The sequence below is a fragment of the Balearica regulorum genome, chromosome Z (genome assembly GCF_011004875.1).
Source record: "Balearica regulorum gibbericeps isolate bBalReg1 chromosome Z, bBalReg1.pri, whole genome shotgun sequence".
Classification (NCBI taxonomy): domain Eukaryota; kingdom Metazoa; phylum Chordata; class Aves; order Gruiformes; family Gruidae; genus Balearica; species Balearica regulorum.
The window spans coordinates 39,559,544-39,579,516 of NC_046220.1; the positions used below are offsets into that span (position 1 = coordinate 39,559,544).

The 19,973-nt window shown below is 35.5% G+C and overlaps 1 protein-coding gene across 1 annotated transcript in view; it reads left to right on the forward strand.

Annotated features, from left to right (window-relative positions):
- Nucleotides 1-19,973, forward strand: part of CNTNAP4 (contactin associated protein family member 4) — a 256,306-nt gene that overhangs the window by 228,067 nt on the left and 8,266 nt on the right. The window contains exons 17-21 of the mRNA XM_075740548.1: nucleotides 4,371-4,589; nucleotides 7,139-7,378; nucleotides 8,932-9,156; nucleotides 10,609-10,742; nucleotides 11,793-11,880. Coding sequence (XP_075596663.1) covers nucleotides 4,371-4,589; nucleotides 7,139-7,378; nucleotides 8,932-9,156; nucleotides 10,609-10,742; nucleotides 11,793-11,880 — 906 coding nt within the window. The remainder of the gene's footprint in view (nucleotides 1-4,370; nucleotides 4,590-7,138; nucleotides 7,379-8,931; nucleotides 9,157-10,608; nucleotides 10,743-11,792; nucleotides 11,881-19,973) is intronic.

Sequence of the window (19,973 nt, forward strand, 5' to 3'; positions counted from 1 at the left end):
ATTGGTCATTATTGAAAGGGAGAATATTTAAAAAGATGAAGTATTGTTTCAAAAAACTTTTGGATTCATGTGAAATGGCAAACGAATTAAAAAGTCTTATACTTGACAGGTGTCTCGGAGACTGTTTTAGAACTCCTTTTACCTTGGGATTAGGCAGATCCTCTTTTTTTTTTACAAATCTATTGTGTTATCACACTCAAGTATTTTCCAGTGAAGAGTACAAATATATATTATAAGATATATATCATATAATGGAAAATATTACTATAGAAATATTAATGCATCTTTATTTAAAAGTAAGATATTCTGACTGGTTTTTTTTGCCAATGTTAATGTTATTGAAACAAGCAGAAATACACCTACTGTGTTCCTCTGTAGGCAGTTTAATTATAGAATATTGTATAATGTTTAATCAATTTGGTTTACATTATCTCAAACTGTAGCACTACAGAAAGATACCGTGTTTTCAACAGTGTTTTTGCCATGTTTATCAAGAGTATGAACTACCTTCTGTTAAAGTTCTGTGAACGGGTGAAAACACAGTAGCATTGGAATCTCAGTGTCATGCTATAGAAAAAAATGTACTGGGTCAGCACTTTAGTGGAGAATCTCTGAAGCAATGATGATATTCTTGTGTGATAAATGATTTCCTATTTTCAAAATAAACAGTTAAATCATGGAAACATTAAAGGAATGCATCTCAGAACTAGATTTATTCAGACAGTTGGCATAAGACCATAACCCTTTCTTCAGAAAAATAATATGCAGAAAACCTCATGTCAGTTGTTCCATTCGTTCATATGCATCCAAACTACTGTATACTTATGGTTTTTATATGACTTGTGACTAGTGAGGCATGAGAGAAAGTGAAAACCTGAATTGGTCTGTATCTTCAGCATTTAAAAAAAATGAAGTTTATTTCATTATTGTGTGGCATGTAGAGGTATTTCTTCATTTCCAGAAACATCCTAATCCATTGAATAGACAGACCTATTCTTTTTTGTATGTCATAGGTAGGATTGTTTGTAGTACAGCCAGAATTGTGTGTTTGCAGTGAGGGTAACATTGGACAGAAATGAGCAATATACATTTCAATCACAAGTACTTTTCTCTCTATCAAAAAAAAAAATCACCTTGAACATTTCGTATTGTATAGGATCATTTAGATTTCATCATCATATACTCTTTTATAATAGCTGTGAATGTAAGTTACCAACCTAGATTTGATATTCTGTTAAGAGTTCCACATAAATCAATATCTTTGTTTGATTTGTGTAATAATAAATAACAATAATGAAAATAGTAGGTGTCAGTGTTTAAGATGAGAATGTGTTAAAAATTATTTAAAACTCATTACGTCATTAATGTCATTTGGCATTCCATACTTGTGAACACAATGATTTTTCTTAGCATTTTATTGATTTTTCTCAAGCTTTGTATCTAATTCTTTTGCTTATGACATAATGATCTTTAGACCTTTAAGTCTAACTTTCCCAAAGCAAAAGTGTCAGATGAAGAATCTTAACAGGAAATGTAAAGTTTAGTGCTGTTTGGGTTTCTGAAATTATAAACACTCAGTGCATCTGTGTATAATATTCTAGAAAGCTATTGAAAAAATGGAGGTGTGCATCCTAACAGTATTTTAAAACACAGGGGAAGTAAATCATCTTGAAGAAGATACTTTATCCCTTTTTCTTTTTTTTTTTTTTTTTTTCCAGAGAACTATAAACAACTCAAGTCTTTGATTTTTTTTGTCTGAGTTCCTGTAATCATATGCAGGAGCAGTGGTTGAAAGCAGCAAGGCTGATTCAACTCTGAATAGCACACTCTATTAAATACTTATATGACCACAGGTTACATCCTCTAGCTGAAAGTCTGAGTAACTATTTCATACTATCTGAATGCTCACTGAAGGATTATTTCCTACTTAAAAGCGATGAGTTAAACAGAAATTTAAAGTAAGTTTGGGAACACTATGGTGTGTTAATTTGGAGGGTCTTCTGCAGTTGCTTTGGAAATAGTTCTGAAGCGTCCAATATGCAGCTGTTATTGGCCTTCATCTGCCCAAATTTGCAATTTATTGCCCAGGATGAGTGGAATTCAATTGTTTCCTTTATGGAAAGTGCTTGGGTTTTATATTGTGTAGCATAATTCCTGGTAATCATTTTCTGCTTCTGTATGTGATGGTCAACCACCGTACTCGGAATGTTTCTCGATGACCGTGCTTTCTGTTAGTCATTTTATCTATGGCTAGCCACTGACCACTCTCCATGATTATCATCAACTGCACCTTCTGCTCCACTTTGCCAATCCAAGGCTGCACTCTGCATATGTTTGAAGGCATTAGGGCCACAAGATATTTGGGTCTTTGCAATATTTGGAAAATTTTTTTAGTAACACCAAGGTAGGTGGGGCCCACAAAGTATTTTTGTACCAGAAGAGAACTCCTGAATGCACTACCCCCTGTTGCCCAGGAAATGACCAAAGTGCTCTTTGCCTTGGTCTTTTGTCTCAAGAGGACAAATTTTAGAACTTGGCCAGCACATCTCAACATCCATATCTTCCACAGGTGTTTTGACCACTGTGCTTGTAAATGCCAAATTTCTTCCAAATTTGCAGTGTAGTTGGTTTTAGCAGGATTATTTTAAGTAGTATAGAATGTTAACTGATTATATTTTTCACTTTTTCTGACATATTCTGGTCAGTCTTCAGACACTCATCTCGAACTTCTGGGATTTTTTTCAAGATTATATTTTTTTTTAGTGGTACTAATATAATTCATTATATCAGTGGTTATTTCAAAATATTTATTATGTATTTTCTTGCCTTTAATATCTAAACAGCAACATTATTCATCAGATCTGTCATTCTGATACACTATTTAATAGCACATTCAGTGAGTTCAAAGCAGAATTTGTGTTTTCAGGCTTCACTCCAACAATATCCAGAAGCTTACAAAGACCTCCCCACAGAAGGTAACATTCATCAGAAAATCTCTTTACGTGATCACATGGAGATTCTATTGCTTTTATTCTCCTACTGTGTGGTTGGTTTTTTTCCTTTTACTCCTCAGTGAGAGGAGACTCAGCTCCCAACTATGTCCAAAAGAAACAAATTTATCCTAAAATTCATTTTACTGAGGAACTGGTTTTAGACATCAGTTATTTCTTATTGCTATATAAAACACTCTTGATTTTTAAGCAAAAGAGATTATTTATTATAAAAGGCTTTCTGTTTAAATGCATATTATGCCTTATTTTATTTGGAAAGTGGAATGCTTTGTGTATTTGTCATTTTACTTTTCTCTCTCTGGTTGAACTGTTATAGAAAAATATTTTATAATAACCAGATTCAGGGCTTAAGGAATTGCAAGCACGTGTCATTACTCAGTCTAAAGGTTGGCTAAAGTGGATCTAAATGCTATAAAAAGACTATTGTATCTTTAAAAAGTGAAAAGAAAATAAAAATATGTCATTGACTTTTTTTTAATTCAGTAAATTAATCTTTGAAAATTTTGTTTGAAGTTCGTTTATTTCCCTTGACTACTTCTAATTGTTCTGCTTTTCTCTCCAAGTCCAATGACATAAATGGGAACCTTTCTCTTGGATTCATGGAATCTTGTCAGACCTCTAGTCCTTTATCAAATCCTTAATAAGTCAAAATGCTGGTAATCCCTTGTTAAGGGATTACTTATTTTCATAGACAATTATACTTGAATATGTTAAAGAAACAGTTTCAGAGGGAATATTAATACTTTTCAGATCTTCAATTTCTGGCACACTTCTCGTCTTATTACTTTGGCCTGCAAAGACTCAGTCATGATTTTTCTAAGCAAACTATAAAACCATATAATGTGAAAGCTGCTTAGGAAATGACTCAATTTAATTCACTGTACACATAGTCTTATATACTACATCAAAATTTGCCCTCTGATAGTTATAGAGATTGTGTGAATAAATAAAAAAAGTAAATAGACGGTGGAAGAAGTTGATTGGATTATAGTAATGATAATTTAAATATAGATAACAATGGTAATCAATTATCATGGTAGCAAGAGATGCTTTTTATCCAAACTGAAAAATAACGAAGCTAGCACATTTCACTGTTTCTTAACTACTATGCTTTCTAGAGGTCCACAAACAGTTTGATTTCCATCTTGTTGACAAATCATTTTTCTAACTGTCAGTGAGTGTGAAGAATGAAGTTTGAGGACAGGTAACCTGAAGTAAACTTTTCCCCTAAAACAATCAGTCTTATCCCATGAAATAGCAGGCTAGACCTTAAAGTAAGTTGTTCTGCCACTTAATGATTTTGTGACATAATTAGCTATGAAATAATATAAATGTCCCTTATTACTGTCCTCTTTTTAGCTCCATCTGAAGTGTTTTTTTCATTCGATGTTGGAAATGGACCTAGTGAAGTTACAGTACAATCACCCACTTCCTTAAATGACAACCAGTGGCATTATGTGAAGGCTGAACGAAACATCAAAGAGGCATCCTTACAAGTAGATCAGCTTCCTCAAAGGTCTACCGGTGCTCCACCTGATGGGCATATTCGCTTGCAGCTTAACAGCCAGCTTTTTGTAGGTAGGCATTCATTTAACAGAATCTTTCCTAGTTACCAGCATGAAAATATGAAAAGAAAAGGGAAGAAAAGAAGATGGCAACTGGGTCTTTTGAAAACAATTTATATGATGAGATGAGAACCTTTGTGAAAAATCCATGGAGATGTAGCTCTATTTTGAGATTACAGATTTAGTGCCTTAGCCTATCATTACTACCGGACAGGATTTCAACCAATGATTTTGACAATTAATGGATATCTAGTTCTTCTAACCCTTCTCCCAAATGATCAAATACTGTACTAACCTGTATTGACAATTGCACTTCATGGCAATTTTTTATGAAGTAATTGTCGATTGAATAGAGTGAGATTTTTTGTCAAATAATTTGAAAAATTCTAGTGAGTTTATATACATCTATCTCCAGTATGCAGCTGACAATTTAAAAACTGTTTTGACTTATCTGCAAGCAAGCTGTCTAGCTTGTTTTCTTCAGATAATGTCCAGGTGAATAATTGTATTAGAGGAGTGATTCTGTTGTTTTGCTTCTGGTGTTGTGTGGTTTTTTTCCTTTCTAAAAATTCTTGAAGATCCTGGGAGTAAAATGAAATAACATCCACTATAGTACTGTGTACCTTGAAATACCTTATGAGTTTGTACAATTATTTTGAAATAATTCGGAGCAGAACTGATAAAACCAGCATTTGCTTAATTTTATTCAGTCAAAATAGTGTTTTTGAAGTCTGACATGGCAAAAGATAGTGATTCATATGAATTATTTGTGTCATGCATTTCCTGAATGTAATTTGTGAGTGTTTGCTATGACTGCAGCACGTTTTCTGGGGTAATCTGTTTCTGCAACTGCAGTATGGTCATGTGAATCAGTATATTTTGTGTTTGACTTAAACCAGTCTTTTCGATAATGCAGCTTTTTATAACTCCCAACTATTTATAAGATATATTCATCTCTTCAATTAAATATAATTTTCTTCAGCGGAGGGAGTAATGAGACTTATTGTGACTACTTCGACTGATGTCCACTGGTACAGACTCAGGCTTGCTTGCTCAAGCCAGTGAAAAGATCTAAAGAAAAATGAAACAAACTGTCCTAAGAATGACATTAACAGAGGCACTCTTTACTTAAATGTCATGTTGTATACCTAGTACCTGCCATAGTCACCCATCAGTCAGTTATTAACACACTAAGAGTGTGATTTCTTCAGGTTAAAACACTCTTTCTTTACTTCTTAGACATATATACTCTGGTTTTCCAAAGAAGCCAGAAGAACTAAAGCCTAAAGCTGCCATCAAAATGCTCATTTTAGCAGAGATAACATAAAATCTTCACATTATCAGGTGGTTTTGTGCCATTATATCTGCAAATAACGACAGCTATGTCAAGATTTTTTATGAAACACCAAGAATTTTACAAACTTTGAAATGGAAAAGGATGAAAATGGGTGATCACATAGAAACATTTAACCAAAAGTTAATTGGAAATGCATAAGAATTATAGTTGGTAATCTTACATATTGTAGAGTAATTTCTGCTTTTATTTTTTAAAACAGAACTAATGACAGGAAATATCAGAGTAAGTTGTGCAACAAAGGATAAGAGAGATGGTATGTAGATTGCACATCTTGCTAAGCAATCTGGATGAATAAAATGCTAGCTGTCAGGAAGTGTGCTAAAAATAAACAACAATGAAAACAAATGAAGCAACAATTGTTAGCCTTAGGATTGCCCTGTATCTTTATGACATATGCTTGGTAGTCAGGAATAAACTGACCAGTATTCCTCTGTAGAGAGGGGGATAAACTTTCCTATTACTCAAGAATGGACACAGCTGCCAATATGGGACAAAGTATGTCAGGCCAGACACCAACCATGGGGTATCATGATCCATACTATAAGACTGACAGATGAAGAGACGCAGAGATTAGTTGATCAGTCAGTAGGATCCTGAAAGAATAAAACTGTGCAAATCATCACTCTCCCATCATTTTTTTTCTTTTTTCCCTTCTTTTTCTTTAAGTTTTTTTCTTATTTTTTAATCCTCTCTCCTCTCCTCTCCTCTCCTCTCCTCTCCTCTCCTCTCCTCTCCTCTCCTCTCCTCTCCTCTCCTCTCCTCTCCTCTCCTCTCCTCTCCTCTCCTCTCCTCTCCTCTCCTCTCCTCTCCTCTCCTCTCCTCTCCTCTCCTCTCCTCTCTCCTCTCCCTCTTCAAAAAAAACCCAAAACAAACAAAAAAAACCCACCAAAAAACCCCCACCAAAAAACCAACCAACACCTAATTTCTGGATGTTGCTCCTTTGTGAATTAATAGAAGTATGCATCATTGCTTGGTATCTTACTATGCAAATTCCTTGCTTCCCATTAAAAGCTTCAAGGGTTTGTTGTAATTACTTGACAAAAGAGAAATCAGATATGCTTTTAAAGCTATTTATAAATATTTTCACATGCATAGGCTTGTACCTTGGAAATTCATAATAGACTGTTCAGGAGCTGTAAAATATAAAGAGGTTTTTACACATCAATTCTTTTAAATTTTTAAAAGCTCATATGAATTTATTTCAGGTGGGACAGCATCCAGGCAGAAAGGATTTTTGGGATGCATTCGTTCATTAAAGTTGAATGGAATGGCCCTTGACCTGGAAAAGAGAGCAAAGATAACACCAGGAGTTGAACCAGGCTGTCCTGGACATTGTAGCAGCTATGGTAACCTGTGTCACAATGGTGGAAAATGTAGAGAGAAATACAGTGGATTCTCCTGTGACTGCACTTTCTCTGCCTATGCTGGGCCATTCTGTAAGAAAGGCAAGCATGTCTTTTAGCTTTATCAGTTATTGAAAACAGGACCATACAGTCCAGAACAAGATCTTTGAAGCCTTTTCACAATATGTTTAAATGCTTGCAAAATATTTATGTTTTACTTAACAATAGAGAAATATTCAGCTGAGCGTTTTCAATAAGTGTAAGTTTTGTTAAACGCTGTCTTCCAGAGATATGTTCAACATATACTATTTAAAGCAGGAACCACATCACCTGAGAGGATCAGCATCTTTTCTTTAATGTTATGCAAACCCTTCGATTCTTTTATATCTTTATGAAGAAACTTTTGGATTTCTGTCTTTCAAGTCTTAATCAAAACTAAGACTAAATTTGAAAAACAAACCAAGAAGCCGAAGAACCTTAAACTTCTTTTTACTGTAAGAAGAAAGTGAGATCATCGGAAACAGGACTGAGCCCATGTTTTTAGCCATTTCAGAGTTCTTTGGTGATGGTGTTGTACTGGTAGATGACCACAAGTTGTCAAGTTTGAATTTTAAGAACAGAAGTTTATCTAGAATTTTTGATATTCGCATATAATTCTTATCTCCTAAAAATGACTTGCTTCTTCCACGTACTACATGCATTCTGCAAAGTAATCAGTGGCTTGAATGCCACAAATCCATGTTCCTCTAAATGTTGTGAGCACAACATCAGTCCAGCCACCACTGCCACCACAAGAATAAAGGACTTGCATGAAGTCCTTCCATATCTGTCGCTGTACAGCTCATGCCACTTGAGTGAGGAATGATACTTTCCTCCTCCCCCGCAAACAGCAGAAGAGACTAATGGTCATATTCCATGTTTATTATTCTGCAGGGGCAGAGTGGCTACTGTTGCTGAAAGTGTGGGATGACCTATAATCATAACTTTCAGTCACCTTCTGTCAAAGATATTGAGATATTGAGCCAGATTACAGAAACTTCCAGAAATTTTTCTGAAGTGTGGTGGTTGTGTGTGAAAACAAGATAGTCTATAGACAATTACTTTTGGCAGAAAATGGCTGTGAGATATCATGGAGATACAGAAACCCTCTACGAGTGATTCATCTATAAGACCATAACCCAGTTTGTATTCTTTTCTTTTTCGCACCTGATGAATCTCTTTTCTCACATAATGTGTTTCAGACATGGCCAAGTTTAATTGGTATGTTAGGATTCAAACTGCGCACCCATTTCTCTGTAGTGGCAATATACATGCAAGATGGGACATACTGGGCTTGAGGACATGGATAAACAAGAAAAAAAGCAGAAAACGTTTAAAACTAGACAAAAAAGAACCACTGCTTCGTGCAACAGATATTTAAGACCTATGTCTAACTGGGCTTTTGCTCTAGCCCAGGTTGGGCCTTATTTTTCTCTACAGTTCTAAATACTAGTTCCATTCATATTTATTTTTCAGCTTTATCACAATAGTTAAGAATATATTTTATTTTGTTCTGTGGCAGAAATTTAAAAAAAAAGAAAAGAACTTTAGTCTTGTTTTGCATGATATTTAAAAAATGATTCTTTTTCTTCTTTTTTTTTTTTTTTTCCCCCCAGAGATCTCTGCCTATTTTGGGACTGGCACCTCTGTGACATACAATTTTCAAGAATACTACACCTTAGCTAAAAATTCCACTTCTCATGCTTCTTCTTTCTATGCTGACATGACACTGAACAAGGAAGCAATTACATTTGCCTTCCGAACAACACGGACACCAAGTTTACTGCTTTACGTCAGCTCCTTCTACAAGGAATACCTCTCAGTCATTCTCACCAGAAACGGTGAGTGTTCACATACACCGTCTGGAAACACTAATGAATGTCATAGCTGCCAGCTCAGATTCACTCTGATTCCCAGACCTGAATCACAAACTAAGCATTGTCCTGTTGTTGCTTTAAATGGTACATTTATTTTTCAGCTGCACGAAGCAATGTTCTCCACATGAAAAACACTCCTCCTAGTGCAATTTCAACTTCTACTACTTTCTTTTTTATCCTGTTGGCAAAAAATACTTATTTCTGGAAATCCTTTAGAAATGTAGCAAAATATTCCTTTTTTTTTTTTTTTTAAATTTTGATATGAAACTCAAAATGTTATCTGAATTGTCTGCTACTCATGTGGCATATTAATTGACATCTTCATGATAAATAATGAAATAAACTACTTTTTGAAAGTGTATTATCCATTTTCCAAATCAATCAGAGTATTCCAAATCAATCAATCATTCAACTAATTTCATAAGCTACTTACATACTTATGAAAATACACATATATACCTGTGAAAATACACATAACATAACTGGTGTTTCCATTTAAGCTGAACATTAAATGTTGGTTAGATCTTTCTTTTTCTGTCTTCTACATCTAGATGATGATGATGATGATGATGATGATGATGATATTATTATTATTATTATTATTATTATTAAGAAACCCAACAGACTTAATTGAATCTAGGTTTATCAAAGACTCTTTGCAGTCACAATGGTTCCATGCTCAGAGAAGTTTCTGTGCTTTCCCAGATACAGATTTGGATGTAGAATAACCATAGTATCCTCCCCATCATGTGAGGTGGAACACGTTTTACTCATGACTGGCCTCGGTTTGGCCTGGGCGTTGCTTTCCAAATGATGAGTAGAAAGTTGTAGTCCATCTACAGCTGGGAGGGAATCTCTGACAAGGAATCCATACTGCCTCTGTGTTCTGCTGTGAAAGAGTCTCTGTGTGATGATGTGTGTACAGACAGGATGCTGAGAGTTAACGACTAGAAACAGAAAGTGAGCTAGAAATTATTAACTGCATCCTACTCAACTGTCATCTGGTCAGAGGTTTACATGTCTGGACAGTGTAAACATTATTCAAGAGCAGTACTTCTAAGTACTGAGTTTTATTTTATAAGTCACAATGATATGAGCTACCAGACCAAGTCTTTCTCAGCTGAATTACAAAAGTAGTTACTAAAATTTCTGCACAAATTTTAACTCATTTTTCAGATTTATGACAATTTATGGCTATCTTTACCAGTACATCCTACTTCCAACATTGCTATTACTTTTCATGTTGCCTTCTTTCATTTCTCATTGATGTCAGCTTCTTGTAGTTAATTCCTTAAATAAATCAAACATTTGTTTTGCTCTTCAAATACACCTGTGAAACAGGAGCCATTGTATATTATCTACACTGCCTGTTGTGTATGTAGTATACTATACCTTTTGCTCTATTTATCCCTGCAGGAAGCTTACAGATCAGGTACAAGCTAGATAGCCATCAAGATCCTGATGTCTTCAGCATCCATATCAAGAGCATGGCTGATGGGCAACTGCAACACGTGAAGATTAACAGAGAGGAGGAAATGCTCTTTGTAGAGGTAATTCAGCTAGACAAATTAAAAAAAAAAAAAAAAAATGTGGATTATCATAAAAAGGTAGAAGATCCAGAGCAAAATAAGTAAATTGTTGCAACAATTACCTCCAAATAAACTGTGTTTTAATATCTCAAGTAAATAAAGCAAAGGTTAGCAGACTCATGATGCACAGTGAAAGTCTACGTTGGACAATCTCTTTGGCGTTCATCTCGTCTATTTCAAAAGGTCAATACCCCTTCATCATTTTATATGAAAATACAATTAATTGTTTGACAGCTAAATTTTCACAATATGTGAAATGGTTGTTAATGCTGTTACTTGTTTTGGGTCTTTCATTTGTTTTTTGTTTCAAATTATATATCAAAAAAACAGTACAAATTTATTACCATCTAGACAATAATTTAAGCATATTTGTCTAATTTTCTTCGGTCCCTTTTACATCAAAGGAATGTGACTATTAAGGAAAAGAGTTTTGTTATGTTTTTTATAAATATGATGATAAAATAGAAATACTTGATTTGCTAATAGGAGATACTAGCATGTAAATAAGTCTTAATTTTTTTAATTAAATTTTTTTAAAAATGGATGTAACAAGTATTTTAAGGTTAGATCTGAGCTGGCTTAATTATGCATTGGTACAAGGCTTGAAGGGAAGTAGTTCTAGAGGTACGCTGGGGGGGCAGAGCATTTACAGTATAATATTTGATCTTTATGAACTAAATGTGGAGTGCCTTTTTTTAATGAAAAGAGCCTTTTTCATGTTTTTGAAGGTTTACCATTTTTATTCATCTTATAGATGAAAAAGAAGGAATCAGCCAAATCAATAAGATAAATAAAGGCTTATTAAGTGGGATGCTTAAGAAGTATCAAGCTATAATCAGTGATCTCAGGAAGCTGATCATCTATTTCCTGATTAGTTTTTATGGTATAACTAACAAATGCTTCCCTCAGCTCCTTTTATATTTAACCTTGATCTTATCTGCTTTTCTTTGCAAACTTTGACTAATATCTCTCCTTTTATTCTGCTTTGTTCTTCACCACACCACTCTGCAGGTTAATCAGAATGAAAGAATGAAGTTTATTCTCTCTTCAGGAACAGAATTCAATGCAATCAAGTCTCTCACACTTGGCAGGATTTTAGGTAAGTGGAATGCCACAGAGTTTTCTAGAATATAGATAAGAATTTCATCATGACACATAAAAAATAATAGCCTTAATCTCATTGAAAGACATTTGTTGTTTTAGATTTAATTAGACACTGAGTCACAATCAAGGTAGAAACTTCAGTGTTGTTGAAACAAATATAGTCATGGGTAGGTACTTCCTGAAAAATTATCAAGCGTGTTCCATTAAAAACAATTTCACACTTCTCTCTCTCATTTTACAATCAAGCATTATGAAACACCACTTTTTTTTTTTTTTTTTTTAGGAAAAAATAAATCACTGTGAAATCATACACAAAGACGATAGAATACTATTAATCATGTACCGTACTTGAAAAACTTCCTCTGATTAGATTTTTATGTAAACAGTTAGGGAAAAGGTAATGTAAGCAAAAACGTTGCTGGAATTACTTTTTAAAAACAAGTTAAGCTATGACAAAATATTTTGTCTAGTGATGATTCATCAAAAGCTGTCTGTTTCTCTGTCGTAATGATCAAAATCGAATTTGCCTATCTGCAATTGCTATTTCATAAATTTTTTTAAAATAAAATAGCCTGATTCTCAAGATCTTATTATTTTAATATCTGTCACATTGGGAAAACTCAACGATAGAGGAAGATGTGGTGCTGGTGAAAAGTTAAAGGATATTTCTCTATCCTCTAAAGTAATTTAAAGTCTGTGTTGCCACATTCCCATATCAAGTAAAGGTCTATTCTTCCTCTAATAGCACTTTTTCTTGCAACAATATGAAAACATAGCTGATATAGTTTGTGATATACGGTAGTAAGGCTACAACACTTTGTGGCTAGACTGATTACTTTTACCCTTCCACAAGTGGGCTAATTGTAGAATAAGTAAGTTTACAAAAATATGGAATATTTGAAAAGATTATATCTAAGTTTATTGATCTTAAATGTATATAATTTCATATGGCACACAAGTTATCACCATTATTTTTAATAAATGAATTTTTAACAGAAATTATGAACCATGTTCCAAAACAAGATCTGCCTCCCTCTCTACCCCTTTGGTACTTGAACATTTAGCCAGTAAACTGCCTGCAAAGGACTGATGGTCTCCCATTCTTTAAAAATCTCTTTAAGTAAGATAAAGTGTTAACAAAGGCTTTTTTGTAGAAATAAATTCAGAAAACTGTTATGTGACATAGAAGAAATTCAGTTTTCATCCAACTTAGTATAGACAATATATTACTTTATCTTGCTCCTCCAGGCTTATAGGAGCTATTTACATGTTTATGTAATACCTACCCTAAACCAGAAGATCAAAGAAGTATTTTCTTCACATTCAGTTGTATGAGGTTTAGTTTAGAGGAATTTTATTACTACATACCTGAGATGTGCCTCTAGGATCTATATATCTACGAGGTTTTGTATAGTACCTTTGGGAATAGCATAACAGCTTTGGTAAATCAATGTTTCAGCCATTGTAAAAGGCCCAGAAATACTGTCCTGGCTATGACTTTAGAAAATACTGTTATGTTTTCCCAAAGAATCTCATACTGACAAGCAAAGCATTATTTGAAATAGTCCATCATGCCACTGGGTGGGAAGCAGTAAGTCTCCATCAGTTTCTGTCCAACCTTTATCTGCATTCTGGTAATGTAAACCCAAACCAAAATGTTTACGAACTTAGTTTTCGATTCTGAGTAAAAATTAGACTTTAACTCTGTCACACATATATGCACATACACACACACACATACAAACAAAAATCAGTTTCAAATTGTCGTGGTTTTACCCCAGCCGGCAGCTGAGTACCACGCAGCCGCTCGTTCACTCCCCCCCATCGGTATGGGGAAGAGAATTGGAAGAGTTAAAGTGAGAAAACTCGTGGGTTGAGATAAAAACAGTTTAATAGGTAAAGCAAAAGCCACGTGCACAAGCAAAGCAAAGCAAGGAATTCATTCCCCACTTCCCATGGACAGGCAGGTGTTCAGCCATCTCCAGGAAAGCAGGGCTCTGTCACGCGTAACGGTTACTTGGGAAGAAAAACGCCATTGCTCCGAACGCCGCCGCCCCCCCCCCCCCCCCTTCCTCCAAGCTCCTTATAAACTGACCATGACGTCATATAGTGTGGAATATCCCTTTGGTCAGTTTGGGTCACCTGTCCTGTCTGTGTCTCCTCCCAACTTCTTGTCCACCCCCAGGCATCCCGCTGGCAGGGCAGTGCAAGAAGCAGAAAAGGCCTTGGCCCCCTGTAAACACTGCTCAAGAATAAGTCCATAGAACAAAAACATCTCTATATTATCAATGCTGTCTCCAGCACAAATCCAAAACATATCCCCACACTAGCTACTATGAAGAAAAATCAATCCTCTCAGCTGAAACCAGGACACAAATATACCCTCTTCTACCCATGATCTCAGCTAGAAAGAAGAAATTCATGAAACCTTCAGTTCAATTTCACAAAAGAGAAGCATAATTAAGACCAGTCATTGTTTAGAAAAGTAGATATGCAAGAGGATCAATTGAGAGATATTTGAATGTGATATTTCAAGTGTAATTAATTTAATACATTGACCATCTTTCTTACATGCTGCCGTTATATACTGAAAGGCTGCAATAAGTTTTCCCGAGTCTCTTCTTCTCCAGGCTGAACAACCCCAACTCTCTCAGCCTTTCTTCATAGGAGAGGCGCTCCATTCCTCTGATCGTATTTGTGGCCTTCCTCTAGACCTGCTCAAACAGGTTCATGTCTGTATTTTGCTGGGAAACCCAGTTCTGGATGCAGTACTCCAGGTGAGGTCTCACAAGAGTGGAGTAGAGGGGCAGAATCACCTCACTCAACCCACTGGCCATTCTTCTTTTTGTGCAGCCTAGGATACAGTTGGCTTTCCGGGCTGCCAGCTTATGTCCTGTTTTTCATCCACCAGTAACAACAAGTCCTTCTTTGCAGGGCTGTTCTCAGTCCCCCAGCCTATACTGATATTGGGGATTGCGCTGATGCAGGTGCAGGACCTTGCACTTGGCCTTGTGGAACTTGATAAGGTTCACATGGGCCAACTCCTCAAGCCTGCCAAAGTCCCTCTGGAATGCATCACTTCCCTCTAGTAAATCAACTGCACCACTCAGCTTGGTGTCATCCGCAAACTTGCTGATGATTAATAAAAATATGGAACTGTACTGGTCCCACTGTGGACCCCTGAGGGACACCACTTGTTACTGATCTCCATTTAGACACTGAGCTGTTCCATGCAACTATTTGGATAAGGCTACCCAGCAAATTCCTCATCTATCAAACAGATGGTTGTGGTTTTCAATTCTGAAAGTGTTATCTGGAATAGGTGGAAGAATAATTTTTAATATATAATAAAATGCATACAGTGATAATTGTTTTCACAATAGAGTAACCAAATTATAAGTAGCTTAAAATGTATTAAATAATTAAATTTAAAGATTATATTTATAGACTTTTAAAAAATCCTAATTATTTTTAGTTTTGATTGTTTGGAAGAGTCTTATTGTATCTGATCTGCTTTCTTACTGGAAAAATAACTAAGAACCTCTAACACAAACAGGAATGCATATTATTTTTGAAATGTAGATTTTTCTTTATAGAACTTACAGTCCAGAAAAGAACTGTTATGTAGATATGCACAGAGAATGGAAACGAGAACAATCGTTTAAGCATAACTTTAAAGCAGTATTAGCTGAAATATAAACTACTAGAAGAAAATTGTTTACAATCTTTCAAAATCCCACAAATTGATGATAAAACTAAATCAGCAAGTTATAATGTTTTGAAGTGTAGTAGTATATTGAAGTCACACCCACATAAGGTTAATACTACAGTGACCAGTACAGAATTACAGGTTTTGTTACCTTTGTTGTGAAATTCCACATCAAAGCTTGTTTAAAAATGTATTCGATGCAAGGTAATGAAACGCACATTTTTAGGCGAATAGCAGTCTCTTTTGATCAGAATCAATGTTGTCTCTTCCAAAGAAACCACACTGTTGTTATAAAAGTTCAGAGGTGGGAATTTCTTCAGTTATATGATGGTTTTGTATCATCACAGTAGCATGAAGCATGGAGTTACAATGACCTGTGGGGGCACACAGCCCAGTTTGGCTCAGTTTACAGAATCTATCCTGAAGAAAACTTATATTATACTTCTCTCCCTTTCAAAGGAGAGATGCTATTGAAGAGCTGCTGTTTCTTTTATAAATCTGGCTGCTTTGGGTCCTGATTCCTGCGAAGTCATGTCTAGAGATGGAAGGAGGCTTTGTGAAGGCAGTGGAAAAATGTAATGAGTGTTTGCAGCAGTGAGGCAGTCCAAACAGAAGAAGTAACAAAATATGAAATCATGTATTTCTTGTACTTTGCAATGTTGTTCAGGAAAACCCACAAATTTTAAAGTAGACCAGAAAGTTATGGATTTTCTAAGAATTATCTTCAGTTGACCTGAGCTCTTCTGCAGTTCTGCAGTTCTACATAGCTCAGGCTTTTATTGAAAGAAAATGTGAGAGTTAGCTGCTGAACTAGTTTTGAATTCCTAGGAAAAAAAATATCAGTGTTCTTCCGCACTTCCCAGAATCTAAGAGTTCCAGTTTAAAGACTTTTGAATTTACATTATGCAACATTGTGACAAAATAGTCAGGGAGCTAGGCTGTGTTGGGACTTAGCAAAGTATGTGAAGGTTAAATTGTGAGGGAAAAAAGAAGCAGCAAACTCAGCCACAGAGCTTACCGGATACAAGCCAAAGGGCTCCTTATGGGTTTTTTTTGTTTGTTTCCTTGAAAAGACACTTTCTCTCAAATCACCCCAAACTGTAAGAAGGCTGTGTGAACCTCTCTTTTAACCGCAAGCCACCGAGAAAGTAATTCATTTCAGGGGAGTAAAGCCACATTTGCCCAGGATAAAACTTCCTAACCTTCCCCAGGGTGAGGTGGTGACCTGTGGATGACATTTTTCTTCAGTGAGAGTTGTTAACCCTTCCTTGCCAACTGAGATGAAGGTAGGCTTTCAGCAAGATTTACCTAGGTCTGATTTATACACAAAGTTTCACCAGCTTCAGAGAATGTGTGATTTTAAGCTACTTCATTTGAACAAAGGCATCACATTGAATATAGACATCTCCAACAATGTAAAAATTGGTTATTGCAGCAATAAATAAAAATGAATTTTCATGAGACTCTTAATAAGAAGACCTAAGTTAAACCAGTAAAATATTTTGTACCCACATCTGAAATGGAATTTCTGTTTATTCAAACTATACCACTGTATTTCTAGTGAAATTGTCTTTTCTTATATTGGTTTATTTGTCTCTGAAATTATAAGACTGTATAATTTAGTTCTCTCTTTATAGCAATATCTTTGAGAATAATTAATAATTGCACAGCTTGCTTAAAAGCTCTAATTATTATAGTTTAATTGATAAAGGAATAGTGCAATTGAAAAACTCTCACTGTGCTCCACTCATATGTAAAAATATAGTGATAATTCAAATTGTTAATTTGAAAATCAGCCTTTCAAAACAATGTCTGAGTACTCCTAAAAAAGTGCTGCAGAGAAGCACATGCTAAATAATAGTTGCTTTTAAAATGTCCATTTCTTTTTATGCGGCTTTCTCTACTATGTGAGTTTGGGAATTCAGATAGTAATAAATAGTAAAATTCAATCTTTTAAAGTTGGTTTAGAAAAGCCTTAAATATAAGTCTACTAGTGTAAAATATGCATTTTTATGCAGCGCCACAATTTAAAGTACACATAATTGTACTCCAGCAAATTTATATGATTTTTTTTCCCATCAGCTTTTTAATTTAGTCAGCAAGATTGCCAAGGCTTACTCCCAACACAGAAGCTTTTCAGGATAGTTCTTTGGTGAAAGAGAAAGTTTCCACAGTCTTGCAATCTTGGAGAAAATACCAGTATTTTAAAAAATCAATATTCAAGGATTTAATGGAGATACTTTAGTTTGATGAAATAATTCTGTTGGCAAAACATTTGCCTTCTAGTGTTTTATTTTAAAGTTTTTCTTCTCCTTAATCTCAGCATTGTGACAAATGATAGTTCCACAAATAACACCCACTTGTGACTCCTGATTGCTAGATTTGTATTGTTGAAAAAGCAGCAAAAGTCTCAGTGACAGAACTATCTATTACTTCCTGTTAATCAAATTTCTTTCTTTACTGGCATTTTTTTCAGCAGTAAACTGCTGAAACAAATAACAAATTAAGGAAAAGGAGCCTAGACCATTTGAGAATGTTTTTAAAGGGTATACATCTGAACACAAAAATCAGAAAAATAATTATTAAATGATATATTTTCCAGTGATTTATCTTCTCCTGGTCACTTCGATCTGAATCATAAGTAAACTTCAGTAAAAAGATGTTGTATTTCTTCATATAAAAAAAATTTAAAAAATAATATATATATAGTAACAGCTTAGCAGCATTTATGTGGTCACATAGTTACCACAGGGAAAAAACCAAACAGCCAAACATATATGATTCAATTGAAATTAGTGGGTGTATAGATATAATTATTTTTAACTGTAATAAGCACTTTTAATGCAAAAAGCCTGGCCATAATAAAATTTTCATACAAACACAGGCTTGTTGCACATATGTAAGATTTTGTAGCAGTCCATTCCAAGCACAATGTTAATACCTCCAGCTGGTAATTTAACTATGAAAATCAAATGTGCATTAATTTTTGTAACTGAGCAGATTCATAGAATAATGGAATCATATAATATCTCAAGTTGGAAGGGACCCATAAGGATCATTGAGTCCCTCTACCTGCTCCTCACAGGACTACCTAAAACTGAACTATATGACTAAGAGCATCATCCAGATGCTCCATGAACTCTGACAGGCTTGGTGCTGTGACCACTTCCCTCGGGAGCCTGTTCAAGTGAGCAACTACCCTCTCAGTGAAGAACCTTTTCCTAATGTCCAATCTGAACTTCCCCTGATGCAGCTTCATTCCATTTCCTTGTGTCCTATCCCTGGTCACCAGAGAGAGGAGATCAGCACCTCCCCCTCCACTGCTCCCCTTGAGGAAGTAACAATGTACAGTGAGGTCACCCCTCAGCCTTCTCTTCTCCAAGCTGAACAAATCAAGTGACCTCAGCCGCTGCTCATAAGTCTTGCCCTCGAGGCCTTTCGCCATCTTGATGGCCCTCCTCTGGACACATACTAAGAGTTTGATGTCCTTAGATTGAGGCGTGCACAACTGCACACAGTACTCGAGGTGGGGCTGCACCAGTGTAGTGTCGACTGGGACAATTACCTCCCTCGACCGGCTAGCCGTGCTGTCCTTGATGCACGCCGGGACACAGCTGGCCCTTTTGGCTGCCAGGGCACACGGTAGACTCATATTCAACTTGCCATCACCTAAACCCCCAGATCTTTTTCCACAGGGCTATTCTCCAAGCTCTTGTCCCCCAATTTGTATGTATAACCAGGATTATTCCATCCCAGGTGGAGAATCCACCACTTGCTCTTGTTACAGTTTCATACTGTTGGTGACTGCCTTCTAATCCTTCTACCTTGAGGGAGTCCACAGCTCCTCTTCATTTAATATCATTGGCAATGTTACTTAATGTATGTCCAGATCATTTATAAAAACATTAAACAGCACTGGCCCTAAAATTGAGCCCTGGAGAATCCTACTGGTGGCTGGCCACCAGCCTGATGGAACCCCATTTACAATAACACTTTGAGCACGATCCATCAGTCAATAGTTCACCCTACGTATTACGGACTTGTCTAATTTAGAGACAAGAAAAGATTGAACAGGAACATGAAAAAAATTGAAATCCTCAACATCATAAAAGCAGAAGAGTCAAAGCTAGTATTTTAACTGCACAGTTCTTATCTTAATATGTTCTGCTAGGAGCTCTATGTCTGCTGACTTTCAGTATTACTTCCCAGAGAAAAGATAGTTGAAGCAGAATTCAGGAAAGAAGGTTACTGAGTTTGTGTTTCGCTTTTGGGTTATGGAGTTGGGGGTTTTTTTGAAGAAGGCAATGTAGGTGTAGTAATTTTGTCTTTGCTGAAAAAAATTGAGTGTACTTAGCAAAGGAATTGCTATACAGATGCTT